This window comes from Corvus moneduloides, chromosome 1 (assembly GCF_009650955.1).
Source record: "Corvus moneduloides isolate bCorMon1 chromosome 1, bCorMon1.pri, whole genome shotgun sequence".
Classification (NCBI taxonomy): Eukaryota; Metazoa; Chordata; class Aves; order Passeriformes; family Corvidae; genus Corvus; species Corvus moneduloides.
The window spans coordinates 160,838,059-160,865,808 of NC_045476.1; the positions used below are offsets into that span (position 1 = coordinate 160,838,059).

A 27,750-nucleotide genomic window follows, 5' to 3' on the forward strand; every position below is an offset into this window, starting at 1 on the left:
ACAGGATTTACTGAACAGTCTCATTAATGAAATGTCCCTATGGCGGCCAATCTCGCTCTGTTTATGCAGCAGGTCATGAAAATGAAAACTTATCTGGGGCTACTTGAAATTTCCCAACAGACTGTGCTTGAGTTGTGTGAAGACCTTGAGACAACAGCACACAAAGCTGCCATTTTAAGCCAAAAATCAAACCACTTGACATCCTGCTACTCTCTTAAAATAAAATTTAAGATAAAATTTTCTCAGCTACAAATATGTCCATGTATGGAGGAAGAATTGTTTACTTCAAACACTGAAGCACCATTTGTGCAGAAAGAAAGAATCAAAGGCAAAGACAGAGATCCTCCTGTCCAAAGAAAGGAATAAAAAAAGAACCAGATGCAAGAAAAGTGCAGAAGGGATACTAAAGAGATGATAAAAAGTAAGTCTCACTTAAATGAGGTCGAATTCCTCATTTTCTGTTCACATTTTGTAGAAAAGACCTTTACGAGTTAGATGCTGCCACAAGCAAAATCTGGGGACCACTATTCACGCATCATAGAAATACAATAAAAAAATAGGATATGTTTCCTTTTCTGGGAAAACCTAAAATTCAAAGAGGCCATGTACATTAAAAAAAGTCTATTTGACTACATTCCACATCAATCTGACAGGCTGAGCCTTTGCTTTTATCAACACTCACTGGTATTATTTGTGGGGAACATACATCTATTGTCTTGCAGCATGGCATGGTGCCATCAAGAAACCAAGAACTGTGAATTATTTTAATAACAAGGGTATAGACATGAGCTCCTTGGGATTTTTGATACTCCTGCCTATTAGCAGGATGTTTATGAATTGCACTGTTTGCTTTCCAGGCTACTACAGCAGGTGGCCAAGATCACTGAATCTTGTCATTTTGCTATCCCTGGCTTGACTTCTGAAATTATAGGTAAGATCTAAAAATATGTTCCTAGTGGATTATTTTGATTCTTGATCACAGAGCATCTCACAGGAGGGAAGAGATAACGGTGCCAACCATGCCCACTGAAATCAATTTATTGAGAGCTTTGCCCAGAATTCACTGTTGAAATGTCTATAATCAGAGAAGTTGCTGCATGTTGATTAATTACCTTTGTCTTCACAAAAAAAATGGAGATAAAATATAAAACAATCTCAACACTATTTCTGATCTTTTCCTCATCTTGGCAAATTTAAACATTAGCAACAATGTCAAACAATGGCTAAAGAGGAAATATTTAACTGTCTTTTGACAGTGACAAATTACTTTAACCTTTATGAGCTCATTTTTTAAGCAGTTTGACATTTCGTTACCAAGGCAGAGTTCTGATTTTATTGTTTCCTTCAGTCTGTTACACAGCCACAAGTGTTACCAAGTAGGTTCCTATGATTCATATGCAAGTGAAAAGAAATCATGTCCCTATTGACAGGACTGTTATTTTTTATTATTATTTGTAAATGCTCCTGTATATCCCAGACTTTCTACTTGGTTCGTGATTGACTTCTCATTTTTCCCCAGAGACGTGAGTAAAAGATTTTGACTTGTATAGTCTTTGTCAAACCAGATCAGAGGAGAAATCCAACAAGTCTTGTGTTTTGCAGGCAATCACAGTCAAGTATTTGATACTCATGGAGGAGACAGGTAAACAAAGAGAGCAAAATAAAAGCCTCAGCCCTGACAGCTTCAGAAACTGAATGCCTTCAAGCAAAGTCTTCTTCAAATTACCCAAATATTGGTTTATATCACAGCCCTCACAGTTCCCATCCTTTCAGAACAAGGACTGCAGGAATTGTCAGTGCTGTCATTTTGCACGATTGTGTCAAATCCTACAAAGTTCACAGAAGCGCCTTCCAGCAACGTGTTATCCCAGCTCTCTCGTGGTCTACAGAAATGGGGAGAAAACGAATCCTTTTATTGGGTCCAAATGTGCTATTTTTCAGGTTACCTGAATTTTGTCCATTATTGTTTTGTGAAAAATAATCAACAGAAAATCTGTCTCAATAATATATTCCAAGGTCTGTTGTAAAACCAAGTCAAATCAATTTCCATTACTTCCCTACTTATTTTGCTGAAGATAATTCTGCGGCTCAGAGAGTCCCACCACTCAGGTAATTGAAGTGACCCAATGAGATCCATTAGATTTTTCTTTTAGAAATGTTTCAAAACCTGTTTTTAATCAGTATTATTTTATTTCAACCCCAGAATCACTCCCAGAAAAATAATTTACAGCTGGGCTTAAAGGTACCTTCCTTCTTGCAAAAAATTGGTCTGCACAAAAATTGCTCCTCTTTGGCCCAGGTGCTGTAATGCTGGATTGGTTTGTTTGATGTGGGGGATGTGGTTTCTATGTCTTTTGCTGCCAGGAAACAGCTCAATGTCTAATCCTGTGATTATGCCACATTCCTGAAGTCTTCACTTATGACACTCTCAGGCAATGAATCATTTATAGGTCTTTCACATGCATGCAAACATACATCAAATGGAAAACCCAATGATAAAATAATATACAGTCCTTTTTATCACTGCAGAAATCCACAGTTTCTGTTCTAACACTGAGACTGAAATAATGGCTAATAAGAATATTTCCTGGGTATGTTACTTTAAGCAATTACATTGATATGTTATAATTTAGTGCAACAAAATAGGGAACTTCTGAATAGCTGGAACTGTATAAATTTGCATAACTATTACATCTTCACAGGTTCATTTTCACAGCCCCATAGATACCTCCTGTATTATGCATAGCACATATACCAGCCCTCAAGTAATTTACACTCAAAGACAATAAAATTTCATGAGCTCTGGGTAGCTTACCATTTATTCTGCAGGCCATAATTTTATGGTTTTAAATAAAATACTTCTAATGAGTTCAGTAGCAGAGAAAGAGACTGATTGACAGCTCTGGAGAGTTGAACTGTATTTGTTTACAAAAGAAACACAGTATCTAGAGCAGATCCAGAGCTTTACCGCCTACATGAACATTATTTAACATTGCCTTGGGGGTGCCCCGCTGTCCTGTTCAGCCTTTCACCCCTGCTTCTCATCAGCCAACTCTGTCTGCCAATGCCAGGAAGACCTAATTCCAGCAGAGACATTGCAGATTGCATCTAGGCCTAACGAAAACCTGTGAGATGGCAATTTTGCCTTGGGTCATCAAAGAGTAGATATATGGTGCCTTCAACAAACTTTATGGTTTTATCCAGCCCTTGGAAAGAGTTTGGGAATATTTTGGGAGACTTTATAGCAGCCTTTCAATAGTTAAGGACAACTTATAAGAAAAGAAATATGGGGACAGACTTTTCAGCAGGGCCTGTTGAGATAGGACAAGAGGTAACGATTTAAAACTAAAAGAGGGTAGATTCAGACTAGATATAAGGGTGACATTTTTTGTGATGAGGGTGCTGAGATGCTGGGCCAGATTGCCCTGAGACCTGGTAAATGAACCATTCCTGGAAACACTCAAGGCCAGGTTTGACAGGGCTCTGAGTAACCTGATGTTGTTGATGGTGTCCCTGCTCATTGCAAGGGGTTTGGACTAGATGTTTAAAGGTTCTTCCAATCCAAACCATTCTATGAGTCTCTGAAGAAGATAAAGAAGAAAAGTGATGGGAAGAGGCTTATCTGACTTGGCCTTATCTGATTTGCTAGCAACCAGACGCAAAAGACCAACAATACTGCAGCTCCTTCACATTTCATGACACACCCAGCTAACCTGGGATCATGCAGTGACTGAGTGCACAGATATTAACAATACATCAGACCCTATTTGAATACCATAGTGTGAAGCTGGGAACAGTAGAGTAAAATACTATTGTAAAACTAGGCTGACTAGAAGCTTGATTTCTCAAGGTTTATGCCAGTCAAAGAAGTAGTGTAAGCTCATTTGCCTCTGACTGTGTCTGGCTTACCCTAAATCAGTCCTTAGATCTATATTCTCACCCAAGTATGTGTAATTGCACATATGTGTAACTGCATGAATATTCACACACTTTTCCTGGTTATGCAAAGAGCTTCCTTGAAGCATTATCCAATTTTGATCCAAATATCTTTTTTTTCTGGCACTCATCACAACACTTGAATATAGATTCTGGATATGTGATTAAGTCATGTCATCTTCAGAAGAAGTTATTCTTGTCCTGAAGAGCTTCTAAAATTATTCTCATTTTGCCATAAAGCTACAAAAAAGTGCTTTGTTGGCAAAACTTTTGTCTAATGCTATTGACCTCTGTCTGGCAATGCTTTTGCAAATTATAACACACTGGCCCATCTCTTTCTCTTAGTCCACTCTTTTCTGATTGTCAGACTGCTGAATCTTGTCTGATCCTTGGAGAGAATACGAGACCATTTGAGTGGGGTCAGTTGGTTTTGCACAAACTGATATTGCTGGGGCTGCACTTCTAAGTGTTCCTCCCTAGCACTGCACCAAGACTTATAATTCTTATCAGCTGTGAAGCTGTTTCTTGGGTCATTACGACTGACAGGATAGCTGTGAACAGACGTGTAGGCTTTTTCTGTCACTTGGAGATTTGTTTCCACAAAACAAGTGGAAACAAAGTAGTTGGAAAAAGAGGGAATCTTTTTTTCTCATTCCCCAGTCTCTGAGCTGCTGTCTGGGACACTTGCCAGTAGCAAAGGGTTGGCTTTCAGATGATGGATCTCAACTCTGCTGTTGTTGGCATCTCCACTCGTGCTGGAAAGGCCGTCAGCTCAGAAGCTGTGAGAGTTGATTTGGTCTCCCTTCAGGAACTCTCATCATCAGTCAGTGGGAATTATTGTTCCTTAGGAGCTAGCGATTAGTGTTCCTAAGGGATATGAACATGGTTTTTAAGCAAAGTATCAGTGGAAAAAAAACTAAGAAAGAAAAAGCGAATCATAAAGTGCTCTTTCAAAAGGTAAAGAGCAGCCAAGTCCAATTCCTGAAGTGAGGAGTAAAAAGTCTGTTCCTGCTGCTCCTGCACTTAACTACAGGGAACAGAGAAAAAAAGAAAAAGGTATCATCCAAGCCCCTTCCTCTAAAATTATTGAAAAATCAATGCTGAAATCTCCAGAAAGGAAAACCTTGAATTGAAAGAATGTCAGCCAAGTGAATGACTGTACAAACCACATAAATGGATTCAGACAAAGTGAGAAATTACGGTGAGGGAAGCCAAATAAATTCTTCAGTATATAAGTGTAATAGTAGTTGTGAAAGAGAAATAAATCCTCCATGCTTAGTCTGCCTTTTACCACACTACTCACAACTCTCTAAATTAGCCATAATAAAAATCCTTTCAGTTATATAAGTCTAGGAGAGATTAGGAAAAAGAATGCAGCAATCTGATTCTTTCCAATACATAAACAATGCAGAAAGACAGCAAAAAAAAATGTATGACAAGAGTAACTTCCTATTCAAATTCTATTGCTTAACAAAAGGAATAAATTATCAGTCCAATATGAGCAATTCCCAAGGATTTTCTCCAGAACAAGTCTCCATCACCCTCCTGTCTGGAGTCTCACAAGAATCTCCAGTTATTTTCATAACATTTGCATTGAAGATCCATAGCAAAAACATTGCAAGGCTTTTTCACCACCATATTTCAGGGCCTAAACCCAAATTAATCTCAGCTTTGAACTCTATAAAAATTCAGATCATTGCTTTGCTATACTCTGCATATGTCGCATCAAAAAGCTAGAACCACAGAAAAGAAATATTCCAGTGATTAAGGAAACCAGTTACTGTCACAGTATTAGTTACATGTTTTCTGCTACAGCTAGGAAATCATTTTGTTCTTTCTAGAGATCAGCCATTTATCTTCAGGCAACCAAAGATTAAAGACTTCATCAGTAATTATAACAAATGGTGCCCTGAACATACTGATTAAAGATACTTGTCACTGTACCTTATAAAGAGCAGTATATCAGCTCTCTTCCTATTTCAGAATAATTATGTGTTGGACATCTGCTGGAGTCCCAATCACGGCTAATCATCATTTGCACCAGCAAGACACCCAAGGAATCTTTTAAAACCACCCATTACAACACATGCTTACACACAGAAGAAGTCTTTGCCATTACACACTCACACCGGAGCAGAGAAGTCCGAGATGAAAACTAAAGGCATTTCCATGTAAAATTAACAATTCCAGATGAAATTCTGATGTAAACGACACTTCTGCAGTCTGGATTAGCTACATTGAACAATTATAAGTAAAAGCTATTTAAATACTGGGATTTTTAAAAAATTGGTTTAAAAAACATAAATAATATGTATCACCTGTCTTAGAACCACAGAATCATATTACACATTACAATTCCCACAATGGAGCCTACGTGGGCTCTTCTCTGATGCACAGTCACCACAGAATCAAAGGATATTCTGAGATGGAAGGGACCCACAAGGATCATCAAGTTGAACTTTTAAGTGAGTGGCCTGTACAGGGATCAAACCCACAACCTTGGGGTTATTAGCCCCATGCTCCAATGAACTGAGATGATCCAGGGTCTTCCTACTTCAAGAGCTGAAAAGGTTACTATTTGGCCAAAGAACCATAACTATAGAGAAGAAAAGAAGACTAAACCACAGATGACTGCTATGAGACATAAAAATGTGGGTTTGAATAATGTTTGGGTGCTAGGCTAGAACAGCCTGGCTTTTGCATATGTTGCTGAAAAGATGAAAATATTAGCAAACTGTCTGTGGAAAAGAACTCTTAGCATCAACAAAATTTTATTTGAATGACACTCCTGGTTCTTGTGTTATGCCAGGCATAAACCTCATGTCTTTTGAGATTGCTACATCAATGCTAGATAAAAGAAGAACACTTCTCATCAAACACCAGTGCCTTATTAATGAGAAATCATATGATTAATCAATCTGATTACTTAGAAGTCAATTTATCTGTAGTGCAACTGCTAGCCAAATGAAAATAAGATTACTGTGAGTACAGTTTATTAATAATCCTCAGTATGTCATTGATTCAACTTGATTATAACACAGCAGGCATGTGATGCACAATATTACAAAGACATTAAGCCAGCCTGACAACAGTGGATACAGAGGAGGTTTATGCTACTGGATAAGGCACAGAAATCCTGAAGTGTAAGTGACCATTCAATTTTCAGATTTGCAAGGAATATTTTATTTTATTTTATTTTATTTTATTTTATTTTATTTTATTTTATTTTATATAAATAAAGCTGCTGAAGCTTTCCAGTATCCAGCTCTTAGGGCAGTTGAGATCACCTGAAAGAGTCAGTGTGGAGTTGAGATACAGGCCTTGTACATCCCAAACAAACCCTTGAACTTCTTCACATAGAAAAGCAATTTAGCAGACACAAAGGGGAATTCAGGGTCCCTGAAGGGAAACCAGTCACACACAGCTCATGAGGCTGTTTCATCCCACTGGGATCTCCCAAGACTGCAGTAGATATGATCCTATTTTGAACACATCTACTGTGATATATATTCCCTATAGGTTATGGGCTAAAGAGAACTTGAGGAAGTCCTAGCACTTCTTATTATTTAGTAGATTTTATTATTCTGTAGATTATTCTCTTCTAGTTTGTTGACCACAAAATTTTGTTCCTTCATATTTATCTGGCCTTTTGTTCCTTCATATTTATATTTTATTTTTACACAAAAAATATCTTCTTTCAATAATAAATATCTTTGTTGTCTTAATTGTGCTTGAAAGGAAAAGTGCAGTATAGATAGAGAGAAAATATTAGAGAGGGAAGAAGGAGGAAAGAAGAAAGGGAAGATCTCTGTTTGCTAGGTAGAGGAATGGGAAGAGACAGGAAAACTTTAAAAAACCCCAAACAAACAAGGTTTAAATAGGATTAATTATTATAACTACTCTGCTAAGCCAGGAGATGAGGAAAGTGTCAGTGATGTCCAGAAGCCACTTGGGGAGATTTAGGGAAAATGCACATGTACAATCCAAAGCTGCTGGCATTTAATTAGTCTCCACAGTGAGAAGTCAGAAGTGCAGAACGAGAAGCCTTCAGGATGTGTCATTAAGCACTGGCACCTCAGCAACCCAAACACAGAAGATTAGGTCAGGAAGTGGAAAGAAGAGCTGATTGATGCAGACTATCTTTAGAAATTAAGGCAGTCAATTGTTTTTCAGTAAGGAAAAAGCAAACCAGTGACATAAACTAGATGAGCACTTCCACAGTCAACTTCTGGGCCTAAAAAGAGCATTAACTCTCTGATGCATCCAAGTTCTATCAGGAAAAAAGAGGGGAAATGGGAAGCATTATCTATATATGATATATCAAGGTAGGAGTCTTCTACTTTGTATTCAAGAGATGTCTGGAAAACGTAACTTGGTAGTTTTATCATCATATTTCAGCACAATTCTGGCTTTTCTTGGGGTTTAAGACTACTGTAAATCCAGCCACTACTCTACTGTGTTCAAATCTTTTCTGAACCATGTACGGTTCAGAAAAGGACTGACCTTTGTTGGCCATCAGGTGCCCACCAAGCCACTCCCCTTCTTCAATAACACAGAAAAATACAACAAGAAGCTCAAGAGACAAGGCAAGGACAGGGAGATCACTTACCAACTGTCATGGACAAAACAGATTCTACTCGGGGAAATTAGTATAATTTATTACCAATTAAATAGAGTAGAATGAGATATAAGAACAAATCTAAAGCCATTTCCTCCCAGGCACAGCCACCTGCTCTGGCATGTGGCTCTCCAGGGCTTTGTCACCAGGGTCTTTATCACAGGCTGAAGGGAAATCTGCTCTGGCACCTGGAGCACCTCTTTTCTTCCTGTTTCACTGACTTTGGTGCCTGAATAGTTGTTTGTTTCCCATTTTCTCACTCACAGCTGCTGGACAGTTGTTTTTATTTTTTTTAAATATCACAAAAGTTCTACAATCATCGCTGATGGGCTCAGCTTTGGCCAGCAGTGGGTCCACCTTGGAGCCAGCTGGAATTTTCCCTGTCTGTATAGGGGAAGGTTCTTCCTTCCTCTCACAGAAGCCTCCCCTGGTTCCATCCCCCTCTGGTACCAAAAACCTTGGCACATAAACCCAAAACACCGTGCCACTAATCCATCTGTTGCATATGATGACACTAGTGAGGACAAAATTTACTTTTGTGAGACAATATGCTTCTTGACTTTGTAGGATTTATACCAAACCTATAAAACTGAATAAATTGTGGAGTTATTAAGTGCTTCAGACACCACAAACTAGTACTTTCCTTGGGTTTTATGCCTAGACCTGAGGAAAAGGATGCAATAGGAATCATTTAGAGTTCCTACCCTTTACAAACTTCTGCTCATTTGTAATAGTTTGGGAAGTATTCTGGAAAAATAATCTATCTGCAGCTGTCAGGGGAAAAAAAAAGTTCTTTTTGGTTTACTCACAATAGCTAAAGCTAAAACAAGAAAAGTCTTGACTGTTTGCAGTCTTACAGTAAACTGAATAATCAAATTTGGTTCCCTAGAAAAGATACTAAACAGAAGGCACTTGCCCAGGAGGTGCATTTTAAGAGCTAAGCCTGGAGACTTCTTAGATCAAGGAAAACACAGAAATGCACATGAAATGTAGAAGCAGATGAAAACAGAACTAAACAAAATTAAAAACAGGATAGACCAACACTAAGTGTTTCATGGCAGTTTATGACATAAAAAGGAACTAACCAATGTCCCTATAAAATTGATTTTCCCATGTCCGGCCTCCCAGTGAAGCTTTGTCAGCCTTGGAAGACCAGATCTATTAATGTTCCACCCTAGCTTTAGCCAGTTTCATCAAATCAGAACAGTTTACAAACAGAAATATGTGTGGTATATTTTGAGTTCTGGTACTCAACAGTTACTAATTCAGACATGCAGTAGGCAAGGTCCAAACAAAAATAAATATATGTAATCAGAGAGGTCTGCAGGTTCTGGGTTTTTTTTTTTTTATTTATTGAAAAGGGTAGGATCCATTCTCACGCCCACTGGCAATGATGCAAAATTCTCCAAACCAATGGAAGTTTAACAAACACATTCGAACAACCTGGAATAGTATCTACAAGTTTTAAAGGGAAAAACTTGACTCAGTGCCAAGTACTGCAGCACAGTAAGAACTAATACTACTCCTCTTCCTTCAATCCTTTATGGTTTGATATAAACTCCCATATAAACCAGCAGTCAGTCACATGGCCTTTGCTTGGAGTTAGGTCTACACCCACAACTGTTTATTTTCTAGCTCTGAATTTTTATTTTTTTATGTTAAGGCAAGAGAAATAGCCTTTTCTCATTATCATACAGCATGCATAGCAAAAACACCATCAGAGTCTATTAAATTAAAACACTCAGCTCAAGAACAGATGTCATGACTTATGGAGGTTTCTGAAGCTGAACGAATGCACATCTGGCCATGTGGACTGTGCAGCATTATATTTATGATGGTTTGGTGTGTGGCATTCTGATGACTGCAGGGCAGCAGTGTGCTAAAGCCAGTTCTTGGTAGAGCAGGTTTTTTTGGTATTTCATAAGTCACCTGCTTGGATAATAATAATAATTGTATTGGTTCTGACTGGGATGGAGTTAACTTTCCCCATGGCTGCCCTCACAGTTCTGTGCTTGGTGTTGGTGGCTACAAAGGTGTTGGTGACACCTCAGTGTTTTGGCTCCTGTTGAGCAGAGCTGGCACAGTACCAGTGCTGTCTCTCCAATATTCCCCCATTAGTAGGGTGGGGCAAGATCCTGGCAGGGGTCACAACCAGGCCAGCTGAACCAAACTGACCAAAGGGATATTCCATACCATAGGATATCTGCTGAGCAATAAAAGCTAAGAAAAAGGAGGAGAAGAGGGAGAATTCACTATTACAACTTTTGTCTTCCAGAGAAACCACTATACATACCAAAGCCCCACTTCCCAGGAAGTGACTGGACATCACCTGCTGATGGGAACGAGAGAATAAATCATTTGTTTTTCTTTGCTTCTGCACATTAAACTTACTCTATCTTTACCCACAATTTTTCTCTATCGCACCTTGTCCTGTTGAGGAGGGGAATGATAGAATGGCTTGGTGAGCACCTGGCTTCCAGTCAAGGTAAACTCATCAAAATTATACCATCATTAAAATTTAAAAAAAAAAAAAAAAATTACAGAGATAGGTAGAAGAAAGGGTTTCCATCTAAGGGAAAAATATGGGAAGGAAACAAGGTTTTTTCTAATTACAACAGACTAAGATTTTTCCATGGAGACTAAAAGCAAAAATGGGAGTGGAGAGCTTGCCTTTCCATCTCTCTTCTTACAACAGAGACTTGTCCAGAGGATAATGAAAATAGGCACCACTCTTCAAAGAAGCCTCTATCATGTGCTGTACAGAGATGTACAGAGATTAGTCTAAAATACAAACAGCTATTTAAATGTCTATGATGTGACTGTCTACCAGAGAGGCAGAGGTTGAGGTCAGTTTGTTTACCAAAAGCATACACTGGATAGCAGCCTCAGGCCAAACTTTCTCTCAGCCCTCGTTAATTCCCTGGTAGTTCCTCTGCACCAGGAGCTCTAGGCTTGCATATTTTTAATGTTTATACAGAAAAGCTTTGACAGGAAATGTTGAGGGAAGCTGAGGGCAGCATGTTAATCAGAAGCCTTGAATCACAGTTTCTTAACAGGTTAATGGTTGCAATATTCCGGGGTGAGTTTCTAGATCTGAGGAAACATTTTTGACGAAAAAGAAAAAAAACCCCAAACATTCCAAATCTAGCACTTAAAGAAATTAAAAAGTAATTTTAAAAAAGAACAAACCACAAAAAACCATTTAATCATTATTTTTGAAACAAACAACTTTCTACCAAAAATTGCACCAAGAGCTCTCCTTTTTACCTGCGGTAAGCAGCAAGATCAACGGCACACACTAACTGTGGGACCTGCCATGAGTAAGGCGTTGTAACACCCTTCCACCTACATGCACAATACTCTGGACACAAAACCTTCTTTCACAACATCCTTAATAATGACTCATGTCCTCTGACTGTCATACATCAGACCCGAAAGCCAGGACCTTTTCCTGAATAATTAACTTCACCTTACAGAAGACACCTACTCAGGTGAATCCCTTCTTAAAAGTGTCACTGTCAGTGGGGGGATATATCCATACATCTTGAACCGTGAAATGGTCCATGCAGGTGGGGGCTGAACACCCAGGAATTGTGTGCCCAAGTGTCGGGTGGTTCATGCAGAAATGTTTGAAGGGTTTTTCTTCCAACAAAATCCCTCTACAGGAAATATAAAACCATGACATGTTCTCCACAGATAATGTGGACACTTTGTGTGATCGAATTGAAGACATCATTTCTCATCCTCCTTACCTCTGAAGAAGTGGGTTTGCAGTAGCCAGCTCCAAACACTAGATTTTCTAATGACATACTGGACTGGTCTGGTCCCGCCTCCAGGTTGCCTTTACCAAGCCATGAACCTTTCCCTGGACGAGCGAAACTATAAGGAGAAAAATTAAGAAAAAAGTAATCAGAGCAGCATTGTTAGGGAAGAATCATTGTTGTCCCAGTATAATTTCCTTGCTTAGAAAAGATTTACAATTTTGGCGGGTTTTGCTTTTGTTTCTTTCAAGTTGCACTGTAAATTAATATTTTCCTTGAAAATGATCATTATCCTGTGTGCAGTAGCTCAAGCAATGTGGATGAAGTTTGTTTTCTAGGCATTCAGTCCAGTGGTTTGAGTGTTATCTTTCACTCACTCCTTTCTCTGCTGTCTTACAGATCTTTTTCCAGCAAAACATCTCACCAACACAACCTTTCCATCTATCCACAGGGATCACATTCTCATCAGCTTGCACCTTGATGGATGCAACATCTTTCTCTCTGGCTTTAACCACATCACCCTTCCTCTCTGAGTTGTGCATGATCTCTCCTAACTACCAGTATCTTTTTTAGCTTATCCTAAACTTATTATTATAGATTGGAAGTTTGGTTCCCATTTCTCACTCTCCCACAGCATTAGCTTTCAGCACCAAAAGGATAAGACTTCAGCCAAAAAACTACATTTATTTTTTCCGGGTGCAACATGATTTCACTGTTATCCAAATTCTTCCTCAAAAAAATGACAGAATGTAAGTTGCTTCATTCTCAGTGCTGACTCCTGTGGTCAGTGCTTCCTTCTGGCTATATATGTACATTTCCTACTGAAGACCAAGAACCCATTAAGGGTGGAATATCCTGTCTAGAGTTTACTCAGCATCAAGCCCACCAGAGTACTGACGTGCAGCCAGGGGTCATACTTTGGATTAAACTGAGCAGTAGTTACACCCCAGTTAATGATGTGGGCTGCCTTTATATTCATTGGAGAGGAATTGGCATTCCCAGCATATGAGTCATCTCTTGCTGAAGCAGTGATATCAAACAGATCAGAGGAATTTTACCCTCCAAGTATTTAATTCTTAATTGTGGACTGTAAAGCGAGGCTGGATGACTGCTTCATCAACAACCGGAGGTAGATGAGATAACCCCACTGTTAGTTCCTCTGATAAAAAGTGCTGTACACAAACTACATCAAGATTTCAAGAAGGAAATCAGGCTACTTGTGGGGAATGCAATGAGTCAAATCACCAACCGTGATTGCTAAATTGCGATGCAAGCAACAAGAAGGGTTCTTAAAAAACAGGCAGGCAAAGGTGGAACTGAAATAATGATCTGCAGAGAAAAAGGCAAACAAACTGCAGAGGTAATGCCACTGGTTTTGTTCTACAGCTTCCAGACTGGGATCAGCACCCACAGGCATCTGATGCCCACCCAGGCATCCCAAATCACATCATACCCAGGAGACCTGGTCTCCTTGAAAGAATAAAAAACTTCCAGGATGGAGAGCACAAAAAAAATCTTAAAACCATAATGTGCCAGAAAAGCCACAGGAAAGTGCCATTCCTGCTGCAATGACTTTCCAGTCCAAGGTTATTCCTCTATGTAGATGTGTATCACATGGCCGCATCAGCTCAGATCAAACTAAATCATTGATATCCACACCTGGTTCAGTTTTTAAGGACAGATTAAAGTGCCGAGTGCTGTACAGAAACACACAGAAAACAGAGAATCATAGAATCACAGAACATCCCACGACAGAAAGGATTCACAAGGATCACCGAAATCCAACTCTTGACCCTGCACGGGGCAGCCCTAAGAATCACACCATGTGCCCGAGAGCATTGTCCAGGTGCTTCTTGAGCTATGGAAAGATCCTTATATTAAAGGTACAAGATGAAAGAAACATTCAATAATATCCATACAAAAGGTGAGGTTCTGGTGTGAAATAGAGTTTCTGCAAGATCAGAAAGAGAATCTCAAGCAAAATTACAAATTGGACCAGTTTCAGAAGGTTTAATGCAAATCCATGTCTTGTCTGTAGAAAAAACCTGCTGCTTATTATTTATAAATACTTGCAAAAAGGCCATTCCATAAGAGGGAGGATGGAGGAAAAGAAACTAGCAAATATCTGTTCTTGCTTATGTATACTTTAATTTATGTGATCAAAGCAATTTCCAGCTGGTTGCTGCTAAGCAGCATGAAGCCTTTCCATGTATTTCCTACATGCACCATTTAAGATAAAAGTAATAAATAAATAAATAAATAAATAAAGTTATTTCCAACAGACAAGAGCTATACACTGCTGTGAGTAATTTCAGCTGTTACTGAATGATGTTGTCTGCTGTGGTCTGCTGGAAAGGTTCAAGAAACAGAAATAAAAAATGATTGCTGTGGTATCAGAGAGAGAAGCTTAAATAAATATTGTGTGCACATGAAAAGCTCCTCATTTGAATATGAGCAAAGCTTTCAAAGGTTTAAAGGGAAAGGAGAGCACTTCTTAATTCCTTTTTTTGTTTATTTATCTGTTGCTTTTACAACAGAGAAGGGTTTTTAATCTGTTGGTTTTATGGAAAGTGATTTCACATAGCACTGTATAACAAAAACCTTTTTTTGGGAAACATGCCAAAACATCATCAGTCTGCTGAGGGAAAGTTTAAGTGGAAGGCTTACAAACTGCTGAGTCCCCCAATGTTTTCTGAAGTACATATTGCTTGAAGAAAATTTTTATTAGCAATAACAGGTTAATTTGCAACCTCTTTTTTTTTCTTTTTTTCTGTATTTATTTCTTCTAAATATTTATGTAAACATGCTCATTTGTATGAATCACAAACCCTAGTTATCTTTGTGTCCATTTGGACTATCTATTTAATAGCACTGATTTAATATCAACATTTAGATCCTTATCCAGTATGATAACCTTAGCTTTTAATTGGAATCAGGATAAAAAAGGTTAAAAGAGGTAACATGTGTGTCCAGGAGGATTACCATGGGTGCAGAACTACTAATATTTTCAGTGAAATGTTTTATGGGATATTTTTGAGCTGGCCTTTTGATGATCTTATCCATGAGACCAGGAGTAATGAGGCCACGGCACAGGTTGCCCAGAGAATTTGTGGATGCCCCATCCCTGGAAGTTTTTAAGGCCAGGTTGGATGGGGCTTGGAGCAAGCTGGGATAATGGGAGGTGTCCCTGCCCATGGCAGGGGTGTGGAACGAGATGATCTTTAAGGTCCCTTCCAACCCAAACCATTCTATATTCTATGATTTTATGCCATTTTCCTTCAAAGCAGTCTAAATTATTACACAGTACACTAAACTGCCTTGAAAAGTCCTTTTTTTCCTTTGTTACAGCCTGCAAGATTCTAGCAATTTAAATTTAAGACCTTTCTGACTCAGAGGTTATACTCAAGCAATTATTCCCAGCAGTCATGGTTACCTTCTATGAATCGGTCTCCATGACTTTGTGATTTATACTTTTGGCCTCTGTAACATCTTTTGGAATGAATTGCATGTTGTAATAAGTGCTGAAGTTTCTGGTTCTTTTAAACTTGATGTTGCAGAATTGAACGTGGCACCACCAGGTTCTCGTATAGCACAAAATATTAAATAATCATTCCCTGGATTTTTATCTTCTGTGGACAATTCTCTTACATATAAATGAAATGACAGTTTCCTAGCATAAGAGATGGAATGGCCTTAATAAATGTGAATTCAGATGTGTTATTGAAGCAAATCAGAAAAAATACTTTAGGGCAGTTTAATAGAAAGCCATGGTCTCTTTGAGATTAAACTGCCAAAAAAGAAATAACTTTCTTTAATTTTTAATTTTGTTTTGGGGTTTTGAGAATTTTTATTTTAGGGACAGGGGAGGGTTTGGTTATTTGGGGGTTTTTTTGGTAAGCAAAACAATCTTTTAATGAATTGAAGTTTTTAGGAGAATGGGGGAAAAAAATTGGGATCTGATTCTTGTTTGGAAAAAAAAAAACCTTTCTTGCTCTAGATGAAATGATCAAACTGTAAAAAAAAACCCCAAACAATGCCCCCCCACTAACAATCATCACATTTCTAATGACAAGAAATTATAATCTTGTGAGTAAATCAGGAGTGGAAATTCAGGAAATTAACTTGTATCCCATTTAGGCCAGATCCTTGGAGAAACCACTTATTTTCTCTCAGTCCCTTATACATAAAATATTACTGCTTTAAAAATTTAAAATTTAAGTCAGTCTCATAGAAATAGCATACTCAGAATTAAACCCTCACAGTTGCCACTACCATCTGTTTGCATTTCACCAGGAACTTCCTTTTCCCACAGATCAGGAAAATTGTAATGAAAACACTCCTTTCCCTCATTGTTTTAACTCAAAACTTTAATATAGCTTTTGGCAAATTACTACTGGCACAAGGCCATAGGGCACATGGGGGATCTGTTATGTATTTTTGAGAATAATCTGTGCATGTTTACAGATTTTGCTCCTCTAGACATGGTTCTCTCTTACCTAAGAAGTTTCACTAAGGTTATAATCAGTGACTGTAAAATGTTCTGAGCATTTTGTGTAAAACTGATAAGATTTATTATAATAAAAGTTTAATGAAAATAGATATCTCTCCTTAGGTCCCCAACAGAGTTGGGGCAGGGGGGGAATCTGGTTTGAAATCTTTAGTGATTTTGACTGCTGGAAAATTCTGGCTCATTTGTCCTGAACTTAACCTTAGTTGCTATAAAATTTGAAAGCAGATAAAGCCATGTGGTGATATTTAATTTACTTTTGAGTGGAATTTTTTTTTTTAATTGACAGATATTGTCATGTTTTTCTTATGTGACTTCTCAGCTGGTAGCACAGGAGAATGGCATGTCAAAGTGGAGGTTTATCTTTGCAGATACATAACAAACTACCAAATAAAAGAAAATTCAAAGGAAAAATCATCCAGTTGTTATAGATGAGTTCTAAAAGGACAATAATATAAATCAGTATTCTTCTAATAAATATTTTATGGAAGGAATAGCTCTTTACTGCGTAAATATTCCATTTTATTTCTGCAGATTAATTTATTTGCAAACAGGGTGGAGAGGGAAAATAAGTGAAGAAGTTTAGTCCCCAGTATTACATTTGTGCAGTTTCAGATGGAAGCTGCCCATGAGTAGGAGTCAGCTACACTTCCACCTGCAGGAAAATGGACCTGTGTAATCTGCACCCAGATTCAAGGTGCACAAGGCAGCGGAGTGTATGTGTCATTTATAGATGGATCAGTTGTGCTTTTGAGGAACAGGAGGATGCCTGGAAGTATTATAAATGAGTTTAGGTGAGATAAAACTGCTCAAGAATGCCCAGGGTTGGCCTAATTCCTCAGTGCAGTGAAGCAGAGAACTAGATCAGGGCTAGATCAGCAATCTTTAAATACTCTGTGTCCTTTTGATTCTGTTTCCTCTTCCAGAAAGAACAAGGTAAAGGCACATAAAAATTGAGTGTCTGTGTCTTGGTTGCTCCATCAACAAAATTTATAGTATATTATTTCCCCATCTCAGATTCCACCAAGATTTCTTATTTCTGAACCAGTGACTTGGATGTGGGCAATTAAGAATTCAATGTTAATAAGTAAAATCCTGAAAGACTACTTTGTTTTTTCACATAAACTTATGTGTGAAAATGGGGAAAGGAATAGAAAGTTGAGGAGAATCTAGAAAGCTGAGAAAAATAAACCCCTTTCTTGTCTAAGCAAGAGGAAACAGGTTTGCCAGCTGCCTGTGGATCTGCTTATCTGCAGTGATTTCAAGACTGGCTTTTTAAAATTTCCTTTGTGGTTTGGGCTTTTACTTTTTTGGGAAGCAGTGAAGAGATTTATGGAATTAATGAACCATGTTTCTTGTTTGCTTCCTAAGTGAGTCCAGCATAAGTAAGGCACTGTGCAGCATGCCTGAGACTAGGTAGACTTCTACGCCACCGACCTGCACATTTTCCTTTGGGAAAACCAGAAATATTTCTTGAAGTCTGAGCTATGCTGGAGCAAAGTTCCTTTCCTAACAGCTGAAGCTGAGCTAATAAGCACGGGTTGCAGTTACAGGAGCAGTTGTGAGGCCGGTGACAGAGAGCTAAGGGAGAAGTCAATGCCTCGGGCCAGAAACCAAACTCATCCATACAAATGAGAAAACTCGAGTCCAAATCCCCAGCTCCTCCTCCTCACCTTCCTCTTACAAGTGTCTGCTCACATTTAGCCTCTGGATGTTAGGTAAGAGAATGGAAGGTATTTAAGCTGTTTATGGAGGCCAGTGCCTCAGCACGGGAGCAGTCTCAAGCTTGAACACTGTTCCCTTTTTCTGGTTATCTTTTGACAGGCTTAGTGTGCTCATCTCCTGCCACCCTGGGTAAAATGAGGTTGCCAGAGGCAAGCCCTCAACTTTCCAAAGAGAACTGTCTCTTGTATCATATTAGAAGAGATGTGGCATCCAATTCTTGCTGTAGGTTCTGCTCTGCTTCTCCCACATCCCAAAAGCCTGAAATACTACTCCATGATCTGCAGGCACCAAAAGCACTCAGTGCAGACACCACAGCCAGCACAGCAGCTGTCACTGCTCTTCCACAGCACAGCTCCAGCCCTGGTGTCACAGTGTCCCGCTGTGCCTGGTTGAAGGGTTTGGGTTTAGGGCAAGACACAGGTGAGGGAAGCAGTGTTTCAGGTCAAGACAACAGCTGTCACAACCACTGAGGCCTACATGCCAGTTCTCCCCTGTAATTGCACTCCTGCCTGGAAAGCAAAGTCTTGGACTTGGTCCCAGGCACTCCAGCTTCCTGAGCCACTTCTGGAATGCTTTTTAGAGAAGTCAAAGAACTCTAAGGGTTAAAGTAAGAGATTTTAACCAAGATCTGGCTTAGTGCTCTGTAAGGACAAGTAAAAGCCAAGCAGTCCCCACCCTGTTGCAGAGGGATGCAGCTGCCAAAGGAGCCAAGAGAGGCGGCGATCCAAGCACCAAAGCATCACACCATGCTTCTGGTCATCCACATCAACATCAACACAACATCTGGTCATCCACATCCCACATCAACAGCAAATATGACTGCTCTGGAGATAAATGGGGCAGCTTCCAGCCCACAAAACCCTCACGAGGTTCAACAGATCCAAGTGCCACCCCTGAGTTTGGGCATTCCCAGGTAAGAATACAGACTGAGACTCATTGAACAGAGCCCTGTGGAGAGGAAGTTGAGGGTTCTGGTGGATGGAAAACTGGAGAAGAGCCAACAATGTGCACTTGCAGCTCAGAAAGTAAACCACATTCTGGGCTGCATTCAAAGCACCATGGGAAGCAGGTCAAGGGAGGAGATTCTGACCCTCTGCCCTGCCCTTCTGCGACTCCCACCTGCAGGGCTGCATCCAGCTCTGGAGTTCCCAGCATAGGAAACTGTGGGATATTGTGGACCTCTAAGAGCAGGTCCAGAGGAGGCTACAAAGGTGATCAGAGGGCCGGAGCATCTCTCCTCTGAGGACAGGCTGAGAGAGCTGGGTTTGTTCAGCGTTGAGAAGAAAAGGCTCCAGGGTGACATTGCACCACCTTTCAGTATCTAAGGGCAGCTTATAAAAAAGAGGGAGAGAGATGTTTGACAAGGGGATGTAGTGATAGGACAAGGGGAAATGGCTTTATACTGAAAAAGAGATTTATTTCAGATATTAGGATGAAATTTTTTTACTGTGAGGGTGATGAGGCCCTGGCACAGGTTGCCCAGAGAAGCTGTGGCTGCCCCATCCCTGGAAGTGTTCAGGCCAGGTTGAATGGAGATCTGAGCAACCTGGTCTAGTGCAAGGTGGCCCTGACCATGGCAGGGGATTGGAATTAAAATATCTTTAAGGTATCCAACCCAAACCATTCTATGATTCTGTGATAACAAAGCTGGAGATAAGTTCATTCAAAATCTACCTCACCACCTTCCTACCCAGCCTCTCACCTTCTCAATAAATCCACAAAGCCTTTAGCAGTTGCCATGAATTTGGACCCTATCACAAAGCTGAGGGTTATACTCTTTAGAAAGGACGAATCACAAAATTTCCATCCAGAAGCCTGCAAAGGATCCCAGAAATATGAATTTCACTCATTCTCAGGTTGGTAAAAGGTGAGGGCTTCAAAGTCTCAAACCTAATGTAATATTTATTATATCAGAATTTTTAACCAGGACAAGCGTCAATATCAAAATGTTCACTTGTCAAAAAAGCAGGAGGTAATGGAGGCACCCTGCAAAGGTTCCCCCAGCAGGAGCTATTTGTGAGTATGCATTACCCTGAAGGGAAAGGCCTGACTTGGTCTTGCTGGCTTTCCTCTTTAAATATAGACAATATGGAAGAATTTGAACAAGAGTATCTACTTTGTCAACAGAGCTGACAAAACATGAAAAGCTGAGTCCACAGGGCATATATGAGCTGATAGATGTGCTTCAGGCAAAGTGGTTTTCCAGGAAAACTTCAATACAGCAGTGAATTGCAATTTTATATAATTATTTCCAGGGTAGGTCTAGAACTGTTGCAATTTTACACGTCTATAGATATGTGTAGAAATAATATGTATACACACACGATGTATCATGATGGGACAGTTCAAGGTAGCAAATGAAACCACAGTGAAACACTGCATAGATATTTTTTCCATCATAATATAACTATCCCCATGTTGGGGCCCTCCCCCTGCCATCTGGTCCTGGGAGAGGGGCCCTGGGGGGGAGGCACGGGATTTCCCTAGCCCCTGGTCAGCCTCATTCCCCATTGGTTGTTTTGTGTTCCCCTGTGCAGGCAAGAACCTTCAGGTCCCGTGATTGCCTCAGTTCCTCGGCAGACCTCTGGCCATGCAGCTGGAGAAATAAACATCTCTGAAACATCTATCAAGAATCAGTCCATATGTATTTCTTTTCCATGGGCCTCGTTGTCTGATACGCGTGTTGCAGTATCCCCACTGTAACAAATGGTGGTTAATATGGGCAGAGCGATCCCCGATCCCTAAGGACAGCAACTGATTTGTGAGTAAACTCTGGATTTCTCTTCTTGTTTTTGTTTTGCTGTTCCATCTCTAAATTATGGAGGAACCGTGGAAAGACTCTTGGCTCTCAGAGCCTCATATGGACATTTATCTTAAACCTGAAAAGATTCTTGAACAACAATTTGTAAATTTTAGCCTAATTCAAGCTCAAAAGGAACTGAAACATTTCCTTGCATGGTTGTTTAAGAACTTTTTCTATGTTTCTTGGGATTTAATTCTTACCAAAGACTCTTGGAAGACCGTTTGGACACAGTTAATGCTGGAGTCAAAATATATGCCGATGGAAGAATATTTTCATGAATATTATTTAATTACCGAGACTGTTCAGCAATGTCAGCTGTGTCTTGGTGAAGGGAAGCATGCCTCAGAGTCCGTGCAACCCAGACCATGTGGACCGAGCGCTCTGTGAGCAGCAGCGAGGCAGCTCCTGCGCGCGGGCAGAGCGACGCGAGCTGCAGTGCTGGCAGTGGAGCGAGGCATGGCGGGAGCCCACCCGGCCCCGCGCAGCACGTGGTGAAGCGAGCCCTGTGAGAGAAGCAGCGCACAGGCAGCGGGCGGCGGCCGGCGGCAAAGCAGATCCGTGCCTAGCCAAGAAGCGCGCTGGAGCAGGGCGTGGGGGGGCCGCCGCTCGGGGGCTCGGCTGAGATGAGGGCGTGGCGCCAGGCAGCAGCAGCACAGCTGAGAGCAGAGGAGATGGTGGGCGGGGAGCTGAGCGACACAGCCCGACCCAGCCTGTGCGGCCCAGAATGCAACCCCGGGAAGAGTGCGCAGGCACGAGCAGCCCTGACAATTCCAACACGGTAGTGAGCGAAAGCGAAAGAGAAAGCAAAAACGCAGCAAGACAGAAAACAGCAACCACTCGAAAAAAGGAAAAAATAACTGTAGCTAAGGTTATAGGCATAGTAAAATGCTATAATGTTAAACAAAATTATGGTTTTATAACAAGACGTGACAACCAGCAAGACATATTCGTTCATAGAACTGCTATTAAAAAGAATAGCCCTGAAAAATGCATCCCAAGCTTGGGAGATGGAGAGGTGGTGGAGTTCAAAATTGTGCAAGGTAGAAAAGGGTTATAAGCAGCAGAGGTCACTGGGCTTGATGGTGTTTTTGTGAAAGGCAGTATATATGCTAAAAATTGTAATCATGTTAGACAATATCTCCATTATAAGCCCCCCTACAGTCTCCCTTTCCTAATCCCACCTTTCCCTTTTATCCTATATCCTATTACCCCCAGTGTATTCCCAATCCATTTTTTCACCCATGGTTTCCCTCACAAAACCATGCCTTTGCCAATTGTTTCCCCAAAAATCCCCTTCCAATGCTGAGTGGGGGATGAAGAGGGGGAGGGAAGAAATTAATTATTGTTGTTTAGAGTTCCAACAGGTACAAATAGAAGAAACCCTCTCCTGCCTCAGTTTCCCCACAAAGCATGCCCAGAGAGTCCTGTCTCCCTCTGTCAGCCTTAAGATGTTCCAGAGAATCTGTTTGGACCTTTAAAGACTCAGGAGGGTGGCTTGTTTTGTTTTGAGACTGTCCTTGTTATCTCGTGTTTATCCAGTTTTTCTCAATGTTAAGTTTTAAATCTCTTTTTGTTAAAAATAAACAGGTGAAATGTTGGGGCCCTCCCGCCTGCCATCTGGTCCTGGGAGAGGGGCCCTGGGGGGGAGACACGGGGTTTCCCTGCCCCTGGTCAGCCTCGTTCCCCATTGGTTGTTTTGTGTTCCCCTGCACGGGCAAGGACCCTGGGGTCCCGTGATTGCCTCAGTTCCTCGGCAGAGCCCCGGCCATGCGGCTGGAGAAACAAACATCTCTCTGAAACATCTATCAAGAATCGGTCCATATATATTTCTTTTCCATGGGCCTCGTTGTCTGATACGCGTGTTGCAGTTTCTCCACCATAACCCCACATCCTTGGATGTGTTCATGGCCAGGCTGGATTGGGGTCTGAACAGCCTGATCTAGTGGGAGGTGTCCCTGCCCATGTCAGGAGGGTTGGAACTAAATGATCTTTAAGGTCTCTTCCAACCCAATCCATTCTGTGATTCTGTGAACTGGGGTTTATTTTTCTCTATTCAATGTGACAGAAAAAAAAAAAAAAAAAAAAAGACTTTCTAGTCATTCAGGTTCTATTGTGTTATTAAAAATAAAACTGATTTTATAGGTAATTTTTTTTTATGTTCCTAGTAAACTCCAGTGATTAATGATAAAAAGGAAAGTTCTGAGCTGTGGGCAACTCAAATAAGTTTTAATTGGCTGGTTTTGTTTTAGAGTACTTGGAACTGCCATTTATTTTTACATTGCTGTCTTCATCCTGATTCATACTTAGAGAACGCATAATATAAAAACTCTTCAGGTTTGGAATATTTATCAAGAAGAAGATAAATCCTCACTATCGCACTTTAAAATGATTTTATGGGCTTAAGTAAATGAGACTGTATATTGTGTTGTCAAAAATCTTCATTCCACTGCAATAAATACATTGTATACTTCACAAATGTCCACAAAATAGTATTTTAAAAGCTATAGTAATCTGACTATGGAACAGTTGCTCATCATGTGATTTATGCCTAATAACAGTAACAAGGCTGTGCAACCCCATTCATTAGAGAGTACTACACTACTGAAAACAGTCATTAAGCCTCTTGAGCTATTGTTCTTTCATCCTTGTCTATAGTAGAACAATGAGCAAATTATCTGATCAAAACTATCTGGTTAGAAGCAGTCTGTTATAATCTAATTCACTGTTTAAAAAGTCAACATATAGGAAATCAGAGATACAGCAGTTACCTGTATCACATCAGCAGAACACGGATATGTCAGTCTGGTCTGCTGGTATGAGACACATCCCAGCCACAGCTCACAGAACCACAGAACCTTAGAATGGTTCGGGTTGGAAGGGACCTTAAAGGTTATCTAGTTTCATCCTTCCTGCCATGGGCAGGGACACCTTCCACTAGACCAGGCTGCCCAAAGCCCCATCCAGTGTGGCCTTGAACAGTTTCAGGGATGGAGCATCTACAACTTCTCAACCTCTCACCTCAGGCTCAACCTCTTACAATCCCAATTCAATCTGTGGCATCTTGTTCAAGCAATGCCTTTACACTAAAGGAGAACTGAAGCAAAGTACTAAGTCAAAACACAAAACCTGAGGAAAATAGATTCTACAGGTTCATCTTCCTTTCTGACACTGTGCTCTTTGCACAATATTTGACAAACTTAAGATCTCTTGGTCATTTGGGAAACAAGACCTTGATGGAGTTAAAGGAAGCTGAACAAATCTGAACACTGTATTGTGCTTCAAGACCAAAGGAGCTCCCTCCCTCTCAGGCCTCTTTATCCCACGGTCTGATAAGATTGGGCACTAAGTAAATTGCCAGAAAGACCTTTGCTTCCCTTCACCTGCTCTAAATATTAGAGGATATTGACCTCCAGCCCTGTTTTACTTGAAGGAGTTCTTAATTATTTTCTTGTCATTATGAATCAGATATCATAAATCACACCTAGACCCATGGCAGCTGGTATTACAGGGCTGCACAGCCAAACCAGATGATGCTGCAAAGGAAAAATCCAGTGGAGCCTTATCCAGCACTGACTCCTGTGTGCCTCCTCCTGTGGGAACCCAGAGTGCAGAGAATACTTCTCTGCCTGTTTTGAAGAATTTTACTACCCTGAACAACACTGGTTTTGACCTCTGCCCTTGGAAACCACATTATAAACTATGCTCATGCACAGAGGCCATGGATGAATCCAGCTGCTCTGAATGCTTTACAAATAATCAGAGAGGAAAAATGTAAATGCTTTTAGTTCCTTTTAGACTAAAGAGGACAAACAACCAAGGAGAACACAATTTGCACTTTCCGCATTACAGATGGGGAATAGAGAGATCAACACTAATCCAAATTCTTAACCTCTTTCCCAAAAGCTTGTTACTTTTTGATCCAACCCCCAGGAAGAGGCCTGTCAGAGTTTGGCTCCAAACCCCAATCTCCAGAGTCTCAGCCCAGGACCAAAAACCTTGAAATTAAATGATCCTCTCCACTTCTCCCACCCAATCAGCAAATTGTATGAGAGAACTCAGCAGAGGAACCTCCTCTGCCTTTCCACAGATATTCCTCTGCCCATTACCTGATCAGAGGCTGGTGTAAAGCCACCAGGGACGCATGCACCGTGACGGAGACCACGGACAGGTGGAAATAGTCAAACATGACAGGAACATGGTGGTGCAGCCCTCTGCGGGGGTGGAAGTGCAGACACAGCGTGCGGCTGCTGATCACAGGGATCGCTGGGACATCCCTCAGCCTGCAAGGGAAAGGGGTTTACCGGGGTTAGGGAAAGGCTGAGCTGTCACAGCCTGTAAGGTGCTACAGGCAGCAGACAGAGACAGCTTGAGGTGAGATTTTATCACTCCCTACCTTCATACAGGTTAACATAACTGAAGAGCATCTTGTGCTGTACTTGTGCCAAACAGAAATATTAATGCTAATATAGATATAATTAATATAAATAGAAATACAAAAAATGAAGAATATATGTAGAGTTATATATTAATGTATGGTATAAAAGAAGAACAGATGTGACACAATTCTGGTTTTCCCTGGTGGTTGCCCTTGATGTCCAGCTATGCACTAGTAGGGACATCAAGATCTAAATAGCAGAAGGGAATGCATTTAGCAAACAGTTCAGATTATTTGAGTGAGGGACAGCACACTGCTTGTGATTTTCCAACAATCAGCTGAAGCAATCTGTGAGAGTTAGAAGCAGTCCTGTATCAGACACAGCTGAAAACATTCAGAATACCTTTCCAGATTGTCAATCTGAAAAAACTTTTTGGAAGAGGTCAAAACTCAAAAGAGAAAGTGAAGCAACTGAGAGAAACAGTACATGTTGGATTAGCTTCTCCATTTTTTTTCTTTTTTTTTTTAGTAAATAAAAGCCAAGACTTTAATTTAAAGTTTGTTTATAACCGTTCCAGAATAACCATCCTAGTGTGCAGTCAACCACATGACATCTGAGTCATCTGTAAGACAGGAGACTGAGCTGTAAAGCTGGAGCATGCCTAACCACATCCTCCCAAGGCAAGTGAAACTTCTAAAGAGGAATTATTTTACAGCATTAAAAATACTTCTGAAGCCTTTTTTTTTTCCAAAGCTAAGAAAACCTAAGAAGAGATGGTTGAGTGGTGCATGGTTAGCCCCAAGAAATGTTTCAATTATATTTGCAGAATATAATTTTCTAAAAGTCACTACTTTAGTTTATAGTAAGTCACACTAATCTTTCAGGTGATAATAGAAATTAAGTGTATGGGTTAGAGCACAATTTAATAACTTAAATGTTTCAGTTCTTTTTATTCTTGGCTGTAACTTAATGTTTGTTTTTTCTTTCTTCAAGACCCATAAGACAGTCAAGTACCCCTCATCTGAGAGAACAAGTTTTCTCTTTTTGTATCTTGAAGATAACAGAAAGATGTTCTTGAAATTTGTTTAGGTGCTCTGTGGGTATGAATAAAATCCCATGGGGACAGTCTCAGCATGAAACACAGCTCAGATGCTTTCTCTGCACGCTCTACCACTCCCCATAAATGCTTCTCCAGTCATTGGAACACTTTTTCCTGATTCAGGGAGGCTAAATAACATCTGGGATCACACTTTCTGCTGTGTCTCAGGAAGGGATGCTACTCCCACTTCACCTGAGATCACAGAACCAAATTCAGCTAGAGGGAATCAAATTCAATGGGAAAACTCTTTCCTCCTAAAACATAGAGGCAGCTCCGGTTCTTAGTAGAAGAAGAGTACTTATCATGTTCATACTCCTGTCTTCACCTAGAAAATACTTCATCGCCTCCTGAGATAAATGCATTCCTGAGTCACAGACCCTGACCACATGGAGGTCTATGATGATATTCCTTTTAACAGCAGCAGAGATAGAGCAACACTTAGAACCTTTGAAAAACTCACACTTCAAGGAGAAAAAATGTTTTTCCTTTAAAGAGGAATATGAGATACACTCTTCAAATACAGAGAGGAGAAACAGGGAAACTTCAACACTAAGGCAAAGGGAAGCCTTATTAAAGCTCTCCCTTTTTAAAAAGGACTCATTTCATCAAAGTAATTTTCCAATTGAACGGGTCCCCACATTACCAACTGAGCTTTAAACCAGCACTTACTGTTGTTCACTATCAGTAAAGTGCAGGTCCAGCTTGAGCTGAAAGTCTGCCTCATTCAATGCATCTTCCACCTGCAAAAAGAGAGACAAGGTTACCTTTGTAAGTTGGCACCTACAACACAGAAGGCAAAGCTGGGTGGGTTTGTCTGATAAGAGCAAAGGCAAAACCACACAGCAACAGCAGTATGACAGCACAGAGACAGAAAGAAGCAAATGTGACAGTGAGTCGAGATAATCGCTGAAGGAGTCAGAGGGAA

At 40.3% G+C, this 27,750-nt stretch overlaps 1 protein-coding gene across 8 annotated transcripts in view; it reads right to left on the bottom strand.

Moving 5' to 3' along the window:
• FAM135B (family with sequence similarity 135 member B) overlaps positions 1-27,750 on the bottom strand; it is a 271,218-nt gene that overhangs the window by 40,506 nt on the left and 202,962 nt on the right. For all 8 annotated transcript variants that reach the window (XM_032134040.1, XM_032134030.1, XM_032134049.1 and 5 more), the window contains 3 exons: positions 27,495-27,565; positions 25,457-25,630; positions 12,307-12,433 (listed from right to left, as the gene is read on the bottom strand). In XM_032134040.1, coding sequence (XP_031989931.1) covers positions 12,307-12,433; positions 25,457-25,630; positions 27,495-27,565 — 372 coding nt within the window. The remainder of the gene's footprint in view (positions 1-12,306; positions 12,434-25,456; positions 25,631-27,494; positions 27,566-27,750) is intronic.